The 16,630-nt window shown below is 40.8% G+C and overlaps 1 protein-coding gene across 6 annotated transcripts in view; it reads left to right on the forward strand.

The window, feature by feature from the left end:
- unc5a (unc-5 netrin receptor A) overlaps positions 1-16,630 on the forward strand; it is a 246,368-nt gene that overhangs the window by 185,390 nt on the left and 44,348 nt on the right. For all 6 annotated transcript variants that reach the window (XM_015377456.1, XM_015377447.1, XM_015377463.1 and 3 more), the window contains one exon: positions 8,991-9,155. In XM_015377456.1, the coding sequence (XP_015232942.1) occupies positions 8,991-9,155 (165 nt within the window). The remainder of the gene's footprint in view (positions 1-8,990; positions 9,156-16,630) is intronic.

Below are 16,630 nucleotides of genomic sequence, written 5' to 3' on the forward strand. Positions count from 1 at the left end.
TTTTGGTGTTTTTTTTTTTTTGCCTGCCTTTTTGCGCTGTGCCTTTAAGTAGTTGTTTTAGATGCCAAGCTTTTGTGGCCTTCTGCAATTAGATTGCTTGCACAGCGATTTAAAGCTACTGTTCACATCATCATCTGCACTGTGTGTAGGCTCCGTTTTTATTTCAGCTCCCAGCTCATAGACACAGCTTTGGCTTTGTGTCACATTCATAAGTGCATTTTGTTATTATGTCCTGTTCAAGCTGCTACTTAATATGTGTGGTAAAAAGCTGAGTTATGGGAGCTTGCTTGTCATGTTTATGCGAGAGGAGTTAAGAGGAATTTCATTTGCTGCTTCACTCTCCCCTGTGTGAGCATCTGAGAGGCAAAGAGCGTCGTGGCTGATAGTGAGCAACACTTATTGATCTCTGGGAGCCTGAGATGGAAGTCAAGCTGCCTCATTTGCTGCTTCACATAAGACCTCCTGACAGGGGAGTGAGCTGGACAGGAGAATGGAGGTGGAAGGTGGGATAGAAACAGGTGGAATCAGATATAACGTAAGAAAGGAAAGGGGAGAGACTCTGGCAGCGGAGCAGGGAGTTTGGCTGACGGAGAGTTGGGGCCATGCTGACCACAGGAGTAATCTCCCACGCTCTGTAAATATCAGAGAGGGAAATACAACACCTTCGACAAGAGAGGAGGCTGCTTCTTCTCGCTGCCTAAATCCGAGGCTATCTTCCTGAGCAATCAGGGTGTTGTGTTACGCATCTCCCATGTTAAGACATCACTACATGTCAAGGATGAGTGTAAGTAACATGGCCCTCTGGAATACAGCAGGAGGAGGAAGACAGAGGAAACACAAACGCTCGACGCAGCGTCGGGATGTGAACGGAGTCTGAATTATCGGAGCTGGAGAAACTAGTAATGGAATTAGAATTAGAGCGGTGCCCGGGGATGCTTGACATTCCTCCACAGCAAAGCAGGCTACTGACCTCCATGAGCTTAAAGAGATTAATGTCAGTCCAAGCTGCTATTGTTAGACCAAACCGCTTCCTCCTTCATCTTTCTCCTGCTCCTCAAGGAGAAAGAGCGTAATTCCCACCATAAGGAGGCTGTGCCAAAAAAGAAAAAAAAAATTGCATTGTGTCCACAAAATATATTTTTACAGAGACTTTCAGGAGAGAAAGAAGTCATTTTTTTTCTCTTGATGGGAAATGCTAGGGCAACATGACCCCACTTACACCTGTCAGTCCTGTTGTTTGGCAACAGAACAGGGGCTCAGACGGGTTTTTTTTCTTCACATTTACCCGTCTGAGCTGGTAACATCAGTAGCACTGACGGACCCGGCTGTCTGTAGCTGGCCGGAGGCTGCAACATCGGGGACGTGAACGCTGAACTGTTTATTTACAAGGAGCACCAAGACCCTCATGTATGCAGTGAGATAAACAAGTACTCGTTTTTTTGTTTTGTTTCTTTTGCTGATAGACATTCAGGGTCCTACATTAAACCTATTTTTGATTCAACAGCCAAATAATCTTTAAATGGATGAATCATGAGCCTGGATGCATGACCAGACCACTGGCAAATAAGAGTTGCACACAGGATGGAGCAAACCTTGCGTTGTGTGAGAGAGGGAGAGAGTATCACCACTTACTGCAGAACAACTTCAATTATCGCTGTGCTTCTAGCCTTCACAGGTCTAGATAGTGATTTAAGTCCATCTCAGAAAGAGACTTGAGAGGAGCAGATTGCATGGAGAGTTGTAACGTCGTAGATAGACATCATGTTATTTATTCAGACACTGCTGACATTTGGAATCAGAAGTAGTGTTCTTTATTTTTTTATGCCAGCCTTGAGAGGTTGTGTTTTCTTTTTTGTTTTTTTCCCCAGCTGCTTTGTTTTTGATTTCCTTCGTTAAAAATACATGATTTAATGCTGGTCTGGTTTCAAGACTTCATTAAATAGCTAAACTTGAAGTTTGTTTTATTACAGTGGGGAAAAAAATTGAAATATAGATGTAATTTTTTTCTTAAAATAAGTGCATTTGTTCTTTAATTGAGGAGGCAAGAGAGACTTTGTCATTGGAACCAGACAATTAACATTTAAAATAGGAAGAAAAAATTTTGTATTGCCTTATTTCAAGGGCATATTATTTAATCGTCTTATTTTAAGAGTAAAAATACTAATTCCATTGGCAAGTCATCTTATTCATTTTATAGTAAAACCCATCTGTATATTATGCTATTGTACATAACTGTAAAAAGCTTTTTTTTATATAGTAATATCCATCTGTATATTATATTCGGTACATATCCAGCTGTAAATTTAGTTCATAACACTAGTGATCTATATATTATATTCATTATTTATAATAGTATTCATCTCTATACTCATTCAGTAGAAATACCCATGTCCTGTATTTATGGAACCATTATTTATCCTGCACTTGCTGCTATTGCACTTCTGGTTAGACCTAAGCTGCATTTCGTTGCCTTGTACCTGTACATGTGAAATGACAATAAAATTGAATCTAATCTAATTTACCTACTCAAATTATTGGTAATTAGTCTTAATTTAAGAAATGTTGACTTATTTCTAGATCGTTTGTACAGTTTATTAGCTCTGGTGTTTTTACCTTCTTGTACAACACACCATGCTAAGTATTCATACACAGAGATGAGGGATCAGGAGTCAATAAGTCATCTCTATGTCATGTGTTTTTCCTGCCCAGCCACTGAACCAAGTGAGTCCAATCTTCAGAGTGAATTAAACTATGCAGATTGGACTTACCTAGTTCAGTGACCAGGCAAAACAAACACATGATAGAGATGACTTGTTGACTTCTGATTCCCAATCTCTGATCATACCTTGAGCTTCTTTAAGCCTCTGTCACACCTTGCCGATTTAGCCAGCTTATGCCAGACATCGTAGAATCTCCTAAAACGCTGGCGTACGCTGAACTTTCTGTGTGTTTTTTTTATTTGTGAAAGGTTAACAAGATTTTAGATTAATTTAGATGCTACATGTCTAGTTTGTATTAGATTTGAATCTAATACAAACTAGACATGTAGCAATAATTCTAAAAAAATCCTTAACCACGTATGATTTCCCCGATTCCCTTAACGATGTTGAGCTACTTTTATGCTCAACTGTGACAATAAAAGCCACTGAAATTAGCAGAAAGTTTAACCAAGACTTTGGTTTCATCACAACAAGAATTCACCACTGCAAACTGAGTATTGTTTAGCCAAGTCTTCATGTGGATTTCTGGTTGATATGCTAAGACCCGGTTGCTCTCACATTAAAAAAGAAGCAGCATTCCCTCTGAGCAGGTCAGCCGCAGAGGCATATTTTTACACACATACATTATAGATCAGCTTCCACAGCCTGGCACCATCAGTAACAAAACTCTCCACACGTCTGTTGCACGATGACTCTTGTGTCTAAATGCGAGCTCCCACCTCTCATTGGAAACGTGCGAAGCCACGGAGGCTCATCTGTATTTTTGTCTGAGTCTCCAAAGTGTTTAATGAGAGTTGGCGGAGGCCTGCATGGCAGATCAGATGGGCTCCTCGCTGAGAGAGACGCAGGGAGCTGTGGAGGAGGCTGAGGCTAAAGCCTGAGGCTGAGAGCAGAGCAGATCAACACTTGAGACAGAGAGTAGCCAAACTATGCTGGAGCTCATCTCATCCCCCCCCCAATCCACTCGCCACCATTTCTTTCCTGTCCTCTTGTCTCCATCCCAGCATATCCCGCTGAAATATCCCACATAATTCAGCAGTCCATCCCTCACCCTTTTATTGACTGTGCCCCTGCACTGACTTGCAGTCAGAGCCAACAGTAGCGGCAAAATGTCAGATCATGCCAACATTTCCAACAAAGACTCACATCTTCACAGCCAACTGCTAGCAGTTAGTCACCCGATATTGGAAGGCAACACAGAGAACCGAGATCCTGCCTGAAAGGAGAGCAAACACCAAACAACCTGAAGAGGTTTATAACTTGAGTGAATTATTTAAAAATGTTAACGATCCTTCTGGCTTTCCAGAGGAGTCGTGAGAATTCAACCCGCTGGAAAAACAAATAGACTCTGAGCTGCAGTGCTTGTGCACGCCTTCCTGTATGTCTGCGTCTGCGCATGGATGAGTCCGACACATGTTCCCATACGTCTCTTTTCTGCACCGCAGGCGAAGGTCTAATTGTTCTTCGGAAGTACGCTGTCATGCGTTTGTTGAAATCCGTTCTGCAGAGTGCAGGTTTTTATCCGCAGAATAAACGAAGGCTGTGGGTAATAAATGTGGCGGCAGAGCGCATTAATTCACTGGGAAAAGACGGTGGCCATCTGGTGACAGACTTGCATCATTTTTAATCATTTGGTGCCATTTGTTTGAGCCCACCCTCCTCCAGATTATATCATTTTGCTTTGGTTTTCTGCTTTAAGCGCCACTGAGTGAGCTAAGCTTTTCTTTAGTTATTATCCATATTAAAGTTGAATGGATTAGATATTAACAAGATGCTGTTTCACCAATGTGCAGAAAAAAGAGGCTTTTATTCCTTCTTTCAATCAGCTTTTGAAGTGTGAACACAGGTGCACCGAATGGACAGTAGAAGCAGAGGGACAACCTGCTGCTCTTAGTGGTACTTGTCCACCTCCCCGTGTTTTCTTCAAGGACAGAATCCGTAGGCGAGTGTCCGTCAGCGGCTATTGTCCTTTTTGAAACACAGAGTCTCAGTGAGGCCTTCCCATTGACCTATAGAGAATGGTCAGATTCTTTTGCTCCTTCGCTTGGCAACATGTCCAAATGGACGAGGGGGTGGGGGGAGGGCTTGCCACTGGGTTATTGTATTACTGTACCTCCTCAGAGACGTTCATGACCTGAAACCTGGGGCGCTGTGAGATTGAAAATCAGCTAAGGTGCCTTTTGCAGTGGAAGTAACAATCTCCTTGTGGGGATTTAAATTGGAAAAACCCTGGCGTTGGGTTAGTTTTTATGTAGAGTTTTTTTAGAAAGGAAAAACATGACATCTGTTAGTTGTTTTCTCTTATTCCAGAGCATTAAATGTTGCGCTTTACTGTCCTATGAATAGCACACTGAGAGATATTTTTTTATGCTTTCTTTCTTGTGTGACATGCAATCAGAGCCAGGCAATCAAAACTGCCCTTCCTGCATCATCATCATCTTTTTTTTTTTTTTTTGGTTCTCACCGGGTTTTGGGTCTCAATGCTCGTCTCACGTCTGCATCCCCTAAGCATAGCTTTTGTGTCCAGGCCTGCACTCTTCGTTAGAAAATGTCATTTGCATGGTCATTAGTTTTGCTTTGTATCGGAAAAAGGAGAAGAAGAATTTCATCATCTAGTCAGGGCAGATGTTGATATCATCTCTTTATTTCACAGCCATGTGGATAAACTGAGGGGCAACATAATATATTCATTAGGATGTAATTTGCTATTCAATCATTTTCATTCCGGGCCCGGACAATGAGCCCACTGGCCCACGGATGGGTCCACTCAATGCCAAACAAGGACAATTATCCGATTGGTTCTGCTCTTCCTGCCAAATTGATCTGACTGCAAAAGAATCCAAGCTATGTCAGCGTCCTCCCCCCCCCCACACACACACACACACCCTCACAGGCACAGGGACGCACTCAAATTTTCTGGTAGTCATCTGATGAAGACAGATTTGGTCAAAATAAAGACCATTTTTATTCAAACAATTTCCCTGATACCCCTTTGCTTTCTTTTCCAAACTAAGATTTGCACACTGAGCCAATTTTTTATACAAATATAAAAGATTATAGCATATTACCTATGTTTTATTAACCAATGGCTCTTGAACTTCTGTGGCTTTCCCTTGTTCTCTTTATTACCCAGATTAATGAACACTAGCCTCTGGTCATTTAGGGGGTAGTAGGGTCACCGCTGTCACAAAGGTGTGCTTCTACTTTTTGTGCGCAGAAGAACGTCATCAGGTCCCCTTCACCCTTACATTTGGGAAAAAAGAGCGAGATAGAGGTGTTTTCTCCCCCCATGAGAGCTCATTACTGCTCTTTTTCCCATTAGCCGAACGGTAACCTTCTCCCGGCCCAGCGCTGTGTCACTCTCAATATCGCTCTCAGCCACCACCTCCAATGGCCACAATGCCAAATTTCCCCCACCGTTGTGAAATGGCCTCCTTCTCTGTGTGAAGAAAAGGCGGCTGATATTTCTTACAGCCGGTCATGCACACAACTATTACTGGCCCATTATCATTTGTCTCATTTTGCAAGTGCTGATGATGGGGCTGTTTGAAGTTGTGACTGGCCTGCAGCTTTAATGTACTCCCTTCTCAGCTCATAATAATACCACCTGTATTGTGTTTTGCGTTACACTGCAGTCGGCATCACAGTTGCTACAGTAACGTCTTGTTCGACTAAGCAATAGAACCAAAGCAGGTTTGTTGCTTCTCCAAAATTTGACTTTTCTCAAGAAATATTGTTTAAAGGTACAGTATCTGGCCAAAGTATTCACACCCTTAGAAATCTGCCCATATTGTTCAAGTAACAATTACACAATTTACATGTTTTAGTGGGTTAATATAACATTAACAGACAGGAAGTTGCGCATTATTGTGGAAGTTTATGAAAATGGTAGAAGTGTGGCATAAGATCTAATAGTACTTAATCAGATTCGCTGTAATTGACTGGCATTCAAAGTCACTTAATGTTGTGTATTATAACAGTCTGAATACATATGTTTTGTGAAGGTGTTAAAAATCTGTTTAAAGGGAATGTTTTTCTCTACACTGTCGCTGCATGCATGCTCAGTATGAGAGGTTGCTGTAGAGTCAATCGCTGCGTTTCCATTGACCATCAAGTTTCGCAAATTCTTATTAAGTAAATATATTCTCTGATTGGAAATACGGCAACTTTGAAAGAAATCACATTTTCAATAAAAGGTCGTTACACTTAAATGGGGTGATTTTTCCGGTCAAATCGGAATTTTTATATTTTGCAAAACTGCAATGGAGTTTTTTTATTTTATTTTTTTCTGTATAACAAGAGTCATGTAATCTGAAACTGGGCCTTACTGCCTTATAACAAGAGGAAAAAGAAAACCAGAATTAGTTGGAGGATGGTGGTGCCCACTAGAGTCGTGAATGAAATATGCATAATCTCATGTGTTTACATCAGACACTGCCATGTTGTTTTCCGAGCTATCGCGTCAACGAATGTATTCATGTTAAATCTTAACCATATTTGTTTTTTTATGGAAATACTGCAAGTGCAAAAGTGTGCATTTTTCAAATTAGCAGAATATCACCATAGTTCTGCGCACACTATAAATGGAAACATAGCTAATGACAATATGCAAGCATATACTGACGCCACATGCTCATCCTGCAGGAGTAAATCCTGCAAAACAATGACTGGATGCAATCAGCTGGTTTTCCTTAAACATTAAACTAGTCTGACTGAATGATTTGATAGAACCGACTCTGTGCCTGGAGATGATATGTATTGTGACTTGGCACTATAGAAATAAACTGATCTAAAGGCACATTAAAGGTTTTATAGATGTTTATAGATGTTGGAGATCGGCCTGTTTTCCAGTGTAGTCCTGTTTCTCTGACCGTGACTGGCTGGATGTGCTCTCTGCTCGTCTGCCTGGCTTTGCTTTTTGTATCTCTGCTTCTGTCTCTTTCAACCTCAGTCAGCCTCAGCAGATGGCCGCTCACACTAAGCCTGGTTCTGCTGGAGGTTTCTTCCTGTTAAAAGGGAGTTTTTCCTCTCCACTGTCGCTACAAGCATGCTTAGTGTGAGGGATTGCATTTGAGTCAATGAGTCGTTGCAATCAACTGGTTTTCCTTAGATAGAAAACTTTGAATCAATTTGACTGGATGATCTGATAAACTGTAAAGTGCCTTGAGATGACATTTGTTGTGGATTGGTGCTATAGAAATAAACTGAATTGAATTGAATTAAAGGTTTTATACAACTTTAAACCAGGTTAAGCTAAAACTATGGCACTTGAGGAGTTCTAGATAGAGCATATTCACAAACATTTTTACTCTAAATGCAAAGTGTTTATATATGCTTTTACAAATCATGCAGTCTATATATTCCAGTTAACGATTAATCTGCTGCTTAATTAGTTGTGGATTTTTTCAATAATTAATTAATCAAATCAATTATTTCGGCCTTTTGTAAGAGAAATTGCAAACATTATGGTGCAGCTGCAGTTTTATCAAATCGGTATCTAGATGTTTAGAGCTGGTAGCCAATACAGGCCCATAAGACCTGCAGCTCTAGTTGTGGAAAAAGGTATTTCTATCAAATATTGACTCATGCAAATGTACTCCCTGCTTTTCAGATTTCACAGTCCTGCATTGTTCTTTTGTTCTTTCCTGTGACTTTACAGCAACATAATAACATTGAATCCTCATAGAATACATTGAAGCTCGTTGTTGTAATGTGACAAAAGGTGAAAAAGTTACAGAGTGTGAACATCTCTGCGAGCCGCTGTATGTATACCTTCATGTGCTTTTAAAGCAGTTTTTCTGTACCGATCTGGTTGGCTGACCAGGCCACAGCACGTTCACACCTCTGGGGTTTATCTCAGTTGCATCTGCTTTACATGTTGAAAGTAAACAAAGAAAGGAGAATAGAAACAAACGTGGCTCTCCTCAGCAGTTTTATTTGCCGTGTTTTTTCCGGTGCCTGTGATGGATGTAAAAAGTACGCACAACTGCATTTGCATGCCTCTCTAGGGCCAGAATTACACTGCATAGCAAGTGGTTTTGCACATTGTATCTACATGTTCTCATCTTACACACCTCCACCAACTTGTTTGCATATGTTTCATAAATATACTTTACTGTGTTTGAATATCTTTCATTGACACTTTCCAGCTTGCTTTCCTTTCCAGTGTTATTCCTGTAAACTAAGTTGTAAAGATAAAGTTTTTTGTTGTTGTTGTTGCCATGTGTGCATATTTTACTTCAGCCATGTTTTAAATGTGTGTGTTTGTAGTGGATGGAGGCTGGAGCGAGTGGAGCAAGTGGTCGGCATGCGGCGCAGATTGCTCGATGTGGAGGAGCAGGGAGTGCTCCCAGCCCTCGCCCGGCACCGGGGGCAAAGACTGCCAGGGGCTCGACCTCCAGTCTATAAACTGCACCAGCGAGCAGTGTCCACAGAGTGAGTTCAGAAACCACCCACACACCACAAAACTGTTGGTCTCACTGCTCAGCGATGGAAGAGATGATGTTCCGGATGTATTTTTAGCCATTGGCATCAGGAACAGGTGATCTCAGGAGCAAGAATGAATTTTAGAGTAAACTCAGAGAATTTATTAAAATTTATAACTATAGTTAAAAAGAGTAAATTAATTAGGGCTGCAAATAACCATTATTTTGCAAATTTTTTCGATTAATCAATTAATAAGCAGTTAGCCAAAGGTTCCTGAAAGAAGTTTTTTTACAAAATTAAATCAGGTGAAACAACCTTTTCCGCTTGATGGGTTCAAGATAGAGAACATTGACAGATAAAAACATTTCTTTATCTTAAATGCAATGTATTGATGCATTTTTTGAGAATTTTGATATAATTAGAGCTCTAAGTGGGTCACTGACAGCTAAAAGCATATCTTATGGTCTCTACTCTCCAGTTAACGATTAATCGATTACTAAATTAGTTGCCGATTATTTGAATAATGCATAAATCACGATTAATTGTCCCAGTCCTAAAGTGAATAATAAAGAATACAAGATACAACAAACAGTAACAAAAATGTTTGGGGTTTTTTTATATTGTAAAAAAAAAAATAAGAAAACTCACATATTTTACCTCAAATTATCTTTGGAAATTTTTTTTTTATATTAGAAGTTCACCTTTTCACTTGGTTGTGTAACCCAGTGTTTCCCAACTTTTTTTTTTACCGCGTACCCTTTTAGGTATTTTGTCCTACCATAAGTACCTCTCAGTCAGCAGTATAAATGACTGCATATGAGTGGGATGTACAAAAACTGATTAGGAATTTAAATTCAAATAAAAACCAACATATATATGTCGCTCTGAAGCTGGTAAGGAATCACAATAAATACAAAATAAAATACTATAAATCTGTCTTTATTGGAACTTTTTTGGGAACAAAAATCATATTCAGACTGACTCCATTTATTTTACTTTGATTTCAACATTCACGACACCTGAGCTGCTTTGATGAGCTCCGATAGCTCCAGCTGATTCCAGGCTGTTCTCTACATCCGTCCGTTCCACTGATTGGGTTTGATGTGTGTCAAAGCTGAAGGTAAACTTAATTTTTGGTTGAAAAAAAACCTTTTTATATTTATTAGTTGGGTGCTCACAACGCAAATCAGCTCCCTGTCCTACTTTATTTTACTACCTAAGAAATAGAATATTTTCATGTACAGTACCCCTTGCAATGCACTCGCAGACCACTAGGGGTACACGTACCCCCGGTTGGGAATCACTGGTGTAGGCCAATGATGTTGATTGAGAGTTTTCAGAAATCTGCTACACATTTAAATTATGCTGGTAAGTTATTTTAAAGTTTAATAAGCTCCCGGTTTAAAACGTGGAACTCAGAACATAAGAGAAAAATAAGGACAATGTAAAACAACAATATGAACTTGGTTTCCAAGGTAGAGTTCCCAGGAAGGTACCCTCCATAGGCAAATCTCTCATAGGTTAGAGACGGAGATCAGTGCAGGTTATAGCATCACTGTGCTAATTACCTCTCCCACCTTAAAAACATTACTTGTTTACCTTAACTCACCCTTAATAAAGAAACAACAGTCTCATCTTGGGACAGACCCAGTCTGTCATTCAACAGTTTTTTCACCAGCTGTCCTGTTCTGGCCTCTCAGGAACACCATAAAGAGAAGTACGTTCCCCTTCGTGTATAGATCTTCAGGTCGATTAACTTCTACTCCACTCTTTTCTGCAGTTTTATATTTTTCCAACATAATTTCCTCGGTGTTCTAAATCCTCCCGTCCACATTCTCAATCCTCTCCTCCGCCTCATCAAGTCTAGCGTTCACCTTTACCAGTTCTTCTTTTTTGTTATTTTCTTGACGAAAGCTTTTAGATTTCCTAAAGGAAAGTCCAACTCTGCCATTGTCTGCCTTTTTTTAGTTCCTTTTGCTCTACTCTGTGTTGCACTTCTTCCTAAGAAGCTAGCGTTCTTTACTGAATCAAACCGAAGTTTAATGGCGTCTGACAAACGTCAGTTGTGGGTTTATTTTTGTCTAACCCCTTCTTTCTTCCTCTGTAGAGGTTATTAGTCCCGAGCAGCCAAGCGCTGCGAAGGCCTATTGTATTTTGAAAGTCTCTTATTATTATTATTATTATTATTAGGGTTCTTTTGGCACTTTGAACGCATTTTACGGAGACTTCGCATATTCAAAAACTCAGGAAAATGTGGCAGTAAATTGTCCCCCGCGTGAAATAGCAGGTCTATAATGGAATCCAAAATGGCCGCCCCCAAATTACGCCACAGCCCCCCGCTTATGTGAGTTGGTGGAAACTGTAAGTCACAGAGATTTGAAATTTGGCACACAGGTAGATCTCCTCAAATCATGAAAAAAAGTCTCTTGGAGGTATGCCCTAAAACCCACAGGAAGTCGGCCATTTTGGCGCGATTTTTGGCCATTTTTCATTTCATATTGGATTTTTCAGGATTATTCATTCATTTCCAGGGTTCCTCAGGAGCTCGTTCACAGCACAGCCATCGTGGTGATGCTCAAACCGGAAATCCTCATCCACACTGTTTTATCTCACTGTTTTATTTCCCTTTCTTTTAATTTTTCTATTTTCTTTCTGCTTATTTCCTTCCTTTGCTCTTCCAATCCTCGCCCTCTCATTTTCTTCTTCCTTTCATTTCCTTTCCCTTAATCTTTTCTCTCCTTTTTTTATTCTTTGCATTGCTTTTTTTTCCTCATTTAATTTATATCTTCCTCTTCCTTGGTTCATTTATTTGCCATATTCCATCTCTTCTTCATTTTTTTTTACTTTATTTAAATCGTTTATTTTTTCTCTATATTTTATTCCTTGTTTCTGTTTTAAGCTGTTCCTTTTGTTATATTAATAACCTGACCTCAATAGAAGCAGTAAATTCATAGTGAACTTCTGGGTCTCAACTTGGAAACAGCCTATAGTTTTCTGCTAATTTAAGTCTTGAAAAGTTTAAAATCTAGTCATGAAAAAACAATGTAATAATCCTGCAGGAGGAAAAGAAAAGGAATAGAAGGCATTTTTTTCTTTATTTATGAATTTTTCCCAGTGTAGAACAAGGGGTAACCCTCCTCCTTTCACTGCATAAATGAAATATTTAACCCTTTCTTTGGGCGTCAGCATCAAGAGATGAATGATGAGTTCATTTCACAAAGGCTTCGCTAAAGAACAGCTGCTTTTCCCTTGAGGTATATTTTCCCACGTGAGGTTCATCTGTGACCCACCGCTGGCTCATCCCCACCTGGGTGACCTTTTCAGGTGATCATTTCTAATTAACACCGGAGTGACACATAATGCACTGTATTACCTCGTGGGTCGGCTCTCTGTTGCTCCCTGACCTATTAATAGAGGTGAGAATTGAAGCATCTCTCCACTGATTAAAACACAACCTGCCAGATAAATGACCACGAGCCAAATGGGCTGTGAAAACGCACATGGCTGGTTTGTCTGAATCCAGCAGGATACTTTTTGGGGTGAGAATGCATTCATGTTGGACTCGCTTCGCTCCCAAGCCAGCATGTCTTAACTTTAATGTATTATTTTACCTCCCCTGTGTGAAATAGGAAAACATGTTTTATTCTGTGTGAGAGTGCAGAGGGTCAGAGTCAGCAGCCGCTCAGAAAGAAGCTCCGCAGGGTCCAACTCTGACCAGATGGACATGAAGAAAGGGCTCCATCATTCCCTACAGATATCAAAGACTGAAACATATTGCAGCTTCCCTTCCAGAGACAATGGGGGCGGCGTCTTGAACAGAACTGACTATAAATAGTGAGCTCTTTGGCCAATCCACATGGTAAACATGGAAATTCCTAATGGGGGATTGAGCGGACTCGGGGTGATGAATTAATAAACTGAAATCTGGTATTGGGTACTGATTGATGTGATCAAATAGACTCAAGCAGAATATCTTCTGAGATCTATTGCGTGTCAAAAGCTGCATTATGTATGGCGCTCTGTAGGCATGGGCTTGCTTTTGTCGAGCAACGGGTGAGTTTGGCTGGGCGCAGTGATCCCAGGCAGCTCAGTTGGCCAATCATCAAAGGTCAGCAGCTCCTCCTCAGAGAGACAGGAAATATACACAAAGATGGCCGTCATTGTTCCTCTGTTTCCCCCCGCAGTCGCACACCGAGCGGCGGAGTATTTATACCGACAGTGTGGAGCAGAGCGCTGGCCTCTGAAGAATGCCCCATCCCAATCTGTTCTCAGCAGATGCCAATCCGTAGACGGTTGCTGTGTGAAGTATTAAAATAAGCATAGCGGCAAGATGGTAAATGGTAAATGGCATGTACTTATATAGCGCCTTTATTCAAGTTAAGAGACCTGACCAAAGCGCTTTACACTACATTCATTCACCCATTCACACACACACTCACACACTGATGGTTTTGGTTTGTCAGCAACTTGCCAACTTCCAACCGTATCTGGAGGCTGTTAGCTATGATTGAGGACTTAGCCCTGGAACAAAAAGGCAGTCTCTCTCTTTCAGGGTAATTTGGAAATAACAGCTTCAGAGTAATTTCTCTGTCTGAGGTTTTAATCTCCCTCATTATGATAAAAATGACACGTTAGAAAAGGTTATTGCTTTGGGCATTACACATGAAAACTAATCCTCGGCCTATTTTACGCCTGGAAAACAAACAGATCGGAGGCATGCAGGATCATTTTCATAAAGCAAACAAGTCAAGCCCAAGATGCAGCTATGCAAAATCAGCACATGGAAATGATGAACCTGCTGGCGCCGCGCCACAGCCTAAATGGCAGACAGGTGTTTGAGGGCACATGGAGGGTAGTGAAGGGGGGGAAACAATGGTTCCCTTCTTTTCAGACTCAGGAAATAACCAAAAATAATACAGCAATTATTTCATTTAGCATGTGTAATGAAGATAATGGACTTAATTTTCAGCAGCATCCTGTATCGGGGGGGGGGGTGTCACAAATAACGGTGGAAGGTAGTCATTTATTTTTAGCCTGTTTTTTGGATTTTAAAGCTAATTTGGGTGGAAAACTGGATGCCATTTTTTTTTATGAGTTTGTTTGCCAGAGCAGGGTCATGGTCTGCGTGAAAAATAGCCGAGCATTTATTTTGGACCATATTTCACCAGGACCCCACTGAGGGATGGGACGACTGTATTGTGGAGATAGTAATGGTCACGTTCACTTTGAGAGTTTTAGTAGCCATATTTCCCTGACCTTAAGAAGTCGGGGGTAATTCATCTTCAGGCAAGCGCCTAGGATTGGCCATGGGATGAAATATATTCTCTCGTCTCCTGATAAATGCCCTGGGGAGAAGGCACGGGAGGCTCTAAAGCTCTTATTTATCAACGCAGCAGAGGAAAAAAAGGAGCAGGTAGAGACAGGATGCATATGCAGTCTGGAAAAGTTTGGAATTTAAGGGTTTTCAAGGCTTGGATAACTTTGGAAAACAAAGAATACCTAAATTAATTTACTGATTTCATCCATCATCCATCCAACCATCTATCTATGGATTCCTTCCATCCTACATTGATCTGACCATCTGTTCATGTATCAATACTCCCATCTATCCATCATTTTATTGATCTATTTCTTTGTACATATTCCATCAACTCTTCCATTTATTCATAAATAATTCCCCCGTATGTCTGTCCATCTGTGTATTTGTCCTTCCTTTCTATGCTGTTTGAGAGTTCACAGAAAAGGCTGATTTATACTTCGAAACTAGGCCATCTGCATAGTGAACACAGACACGTCCCTGCCCCCTCTGCAGACACTCTGCTGCACCTCTCCAAAATTGTAGGTGACCTCAGACAGGAGGCCTCTGATTGGTCAAATCTACATCCACTCTACACTATGCGTATTTCCCATTTGGTACCTTACCAGCTTGTTTTGTTTGTTTGAACGCCATTTTGGAAAACGACTAGAGGAAGTTGGACCAGCTTGAAGAGCAAGGTGCGCAAGAACGCTGGGACCCTTTTTCCACCTGGATCCCCGCTCTTTTTCGCCCTCATGTCCCTCCCTTGTCGGACAAACTTGCCCCCACTTCCTGACCACCTTGGCCATATCTAGACCCACAGCTAGTTTGTGATTTTCCCCCTTTACGTATGGAATACCATAGCGCAGACCACGCTTCAATATTGAGCATAAATCAAAAATATCTGCGTCATACCTGCAACAAGTTCACCGCGACACACTGCTGCTGGATTATAAACAAGCCCTTAAGTGTCTGTAACTGCTCTTTCTAAGGGAACAGGAACTCTAAAGAGATTTGGTGACATTATGCTGACTGTNGGCCATATCTAGACCCACAGCTAGTTTGTGATTTTCCCCCTTTACGTATGGAATACCATAGCGCAGACCACGCTTCAATATTGAGCATAAATCAAAAATATCTGCGTCATACCTGCAACAAGTTCACCGCGACACACTGCTGCTGGATTATAAACAAGCCCTTAAGTGTCTGTAACTGCTCTTTCTAAGGGAACAGGAACTCTAAAGAGATTTGGTGACATTATGCTGACTGTTAAAACTATAAAGTCAGAACAAACGCATCTAAACTGCTCGCCACGTGCATGTTCAATTTTACTTGCATGCAGATTTGACAACCAGTAGTTGATGTTCGTTCTCTGCTCTTTCTGTAGATTCTCTCCCAAACAGCTGTGGACCTGTTTCTGTGGCTCATGTCAACTTTTTTTCCCCTTTGAGGGTGCAACCAACTAGAAAAAGGAAACTGTCTGTGATTGGCTACTTTTCAGGAAATCCCACCTCTACTGTTTTCTTCTTAGTTGCAGCCAGAGCTATAGAGATTTAAGAGTCCTGAGAACTCCATTGGGGACAATAGGCATACTAGCATTGCCATAGACATTATTAAACTGTAACTAGAAGAAATAGACAACATGTCTTAAATGTCACCTCCTGCCATCTGCTACACTGCAAAAAAATGCATGTCTAAATAAGTCATTTTTTTCTTTATTTGAGGAGACACTTTGCCAATGGAACAAGATAATTTACATTTAACATGAGAAAAAGCAATAGCATTGTCTTATTTCAAGTGCATAATATCAAACTATCTTATTTTAAGAACAAAAATACTAATAATTGTGGCAACGTTGAGCCAATCATACCAGCTGTGTCCGAACATCCACCCTAACCTCTAAATCCCTCTATCAGTGAACTCAGTTTACTTATATTTGGACACATGATGCCTCTGCCATCTATGTCATTTGTCGACGCTGTTGGGGAGTGACAGTGGGCTGCTGGGACAACATACCCCATAATGCTTTGCGAGGAGAGTTCTCGCACAGCTTTCCAGGATACATCTGCTGGTCTAGCAACCATGGATGATAACTACTTTTAAAGGAATAGTACACCCAAAACATGATTAGCCTTCATTTTCTACTCACCCCCATGCTGAACAACACTCTGGAGTACTTTTTTGATAT

The sequence above is a fragment of the Cyprinodon variegatus genome, unplaced genomic scaffold (genome assembly GCF_000732505.1).
Source record: "Cyprinodon variegatus isolate N-32 unplaced genomic scaffold, C_variegatus-1.0 Scaffold8, whole genome shotgun sequence".
Taxonomy (NCBI): Eukaryota; Metazoa; Chordata; class Actinopteri; order Cyprinodontiformes; family Cyprinodontidae; genus Cyprinodon; species Cyprinodon variegatus.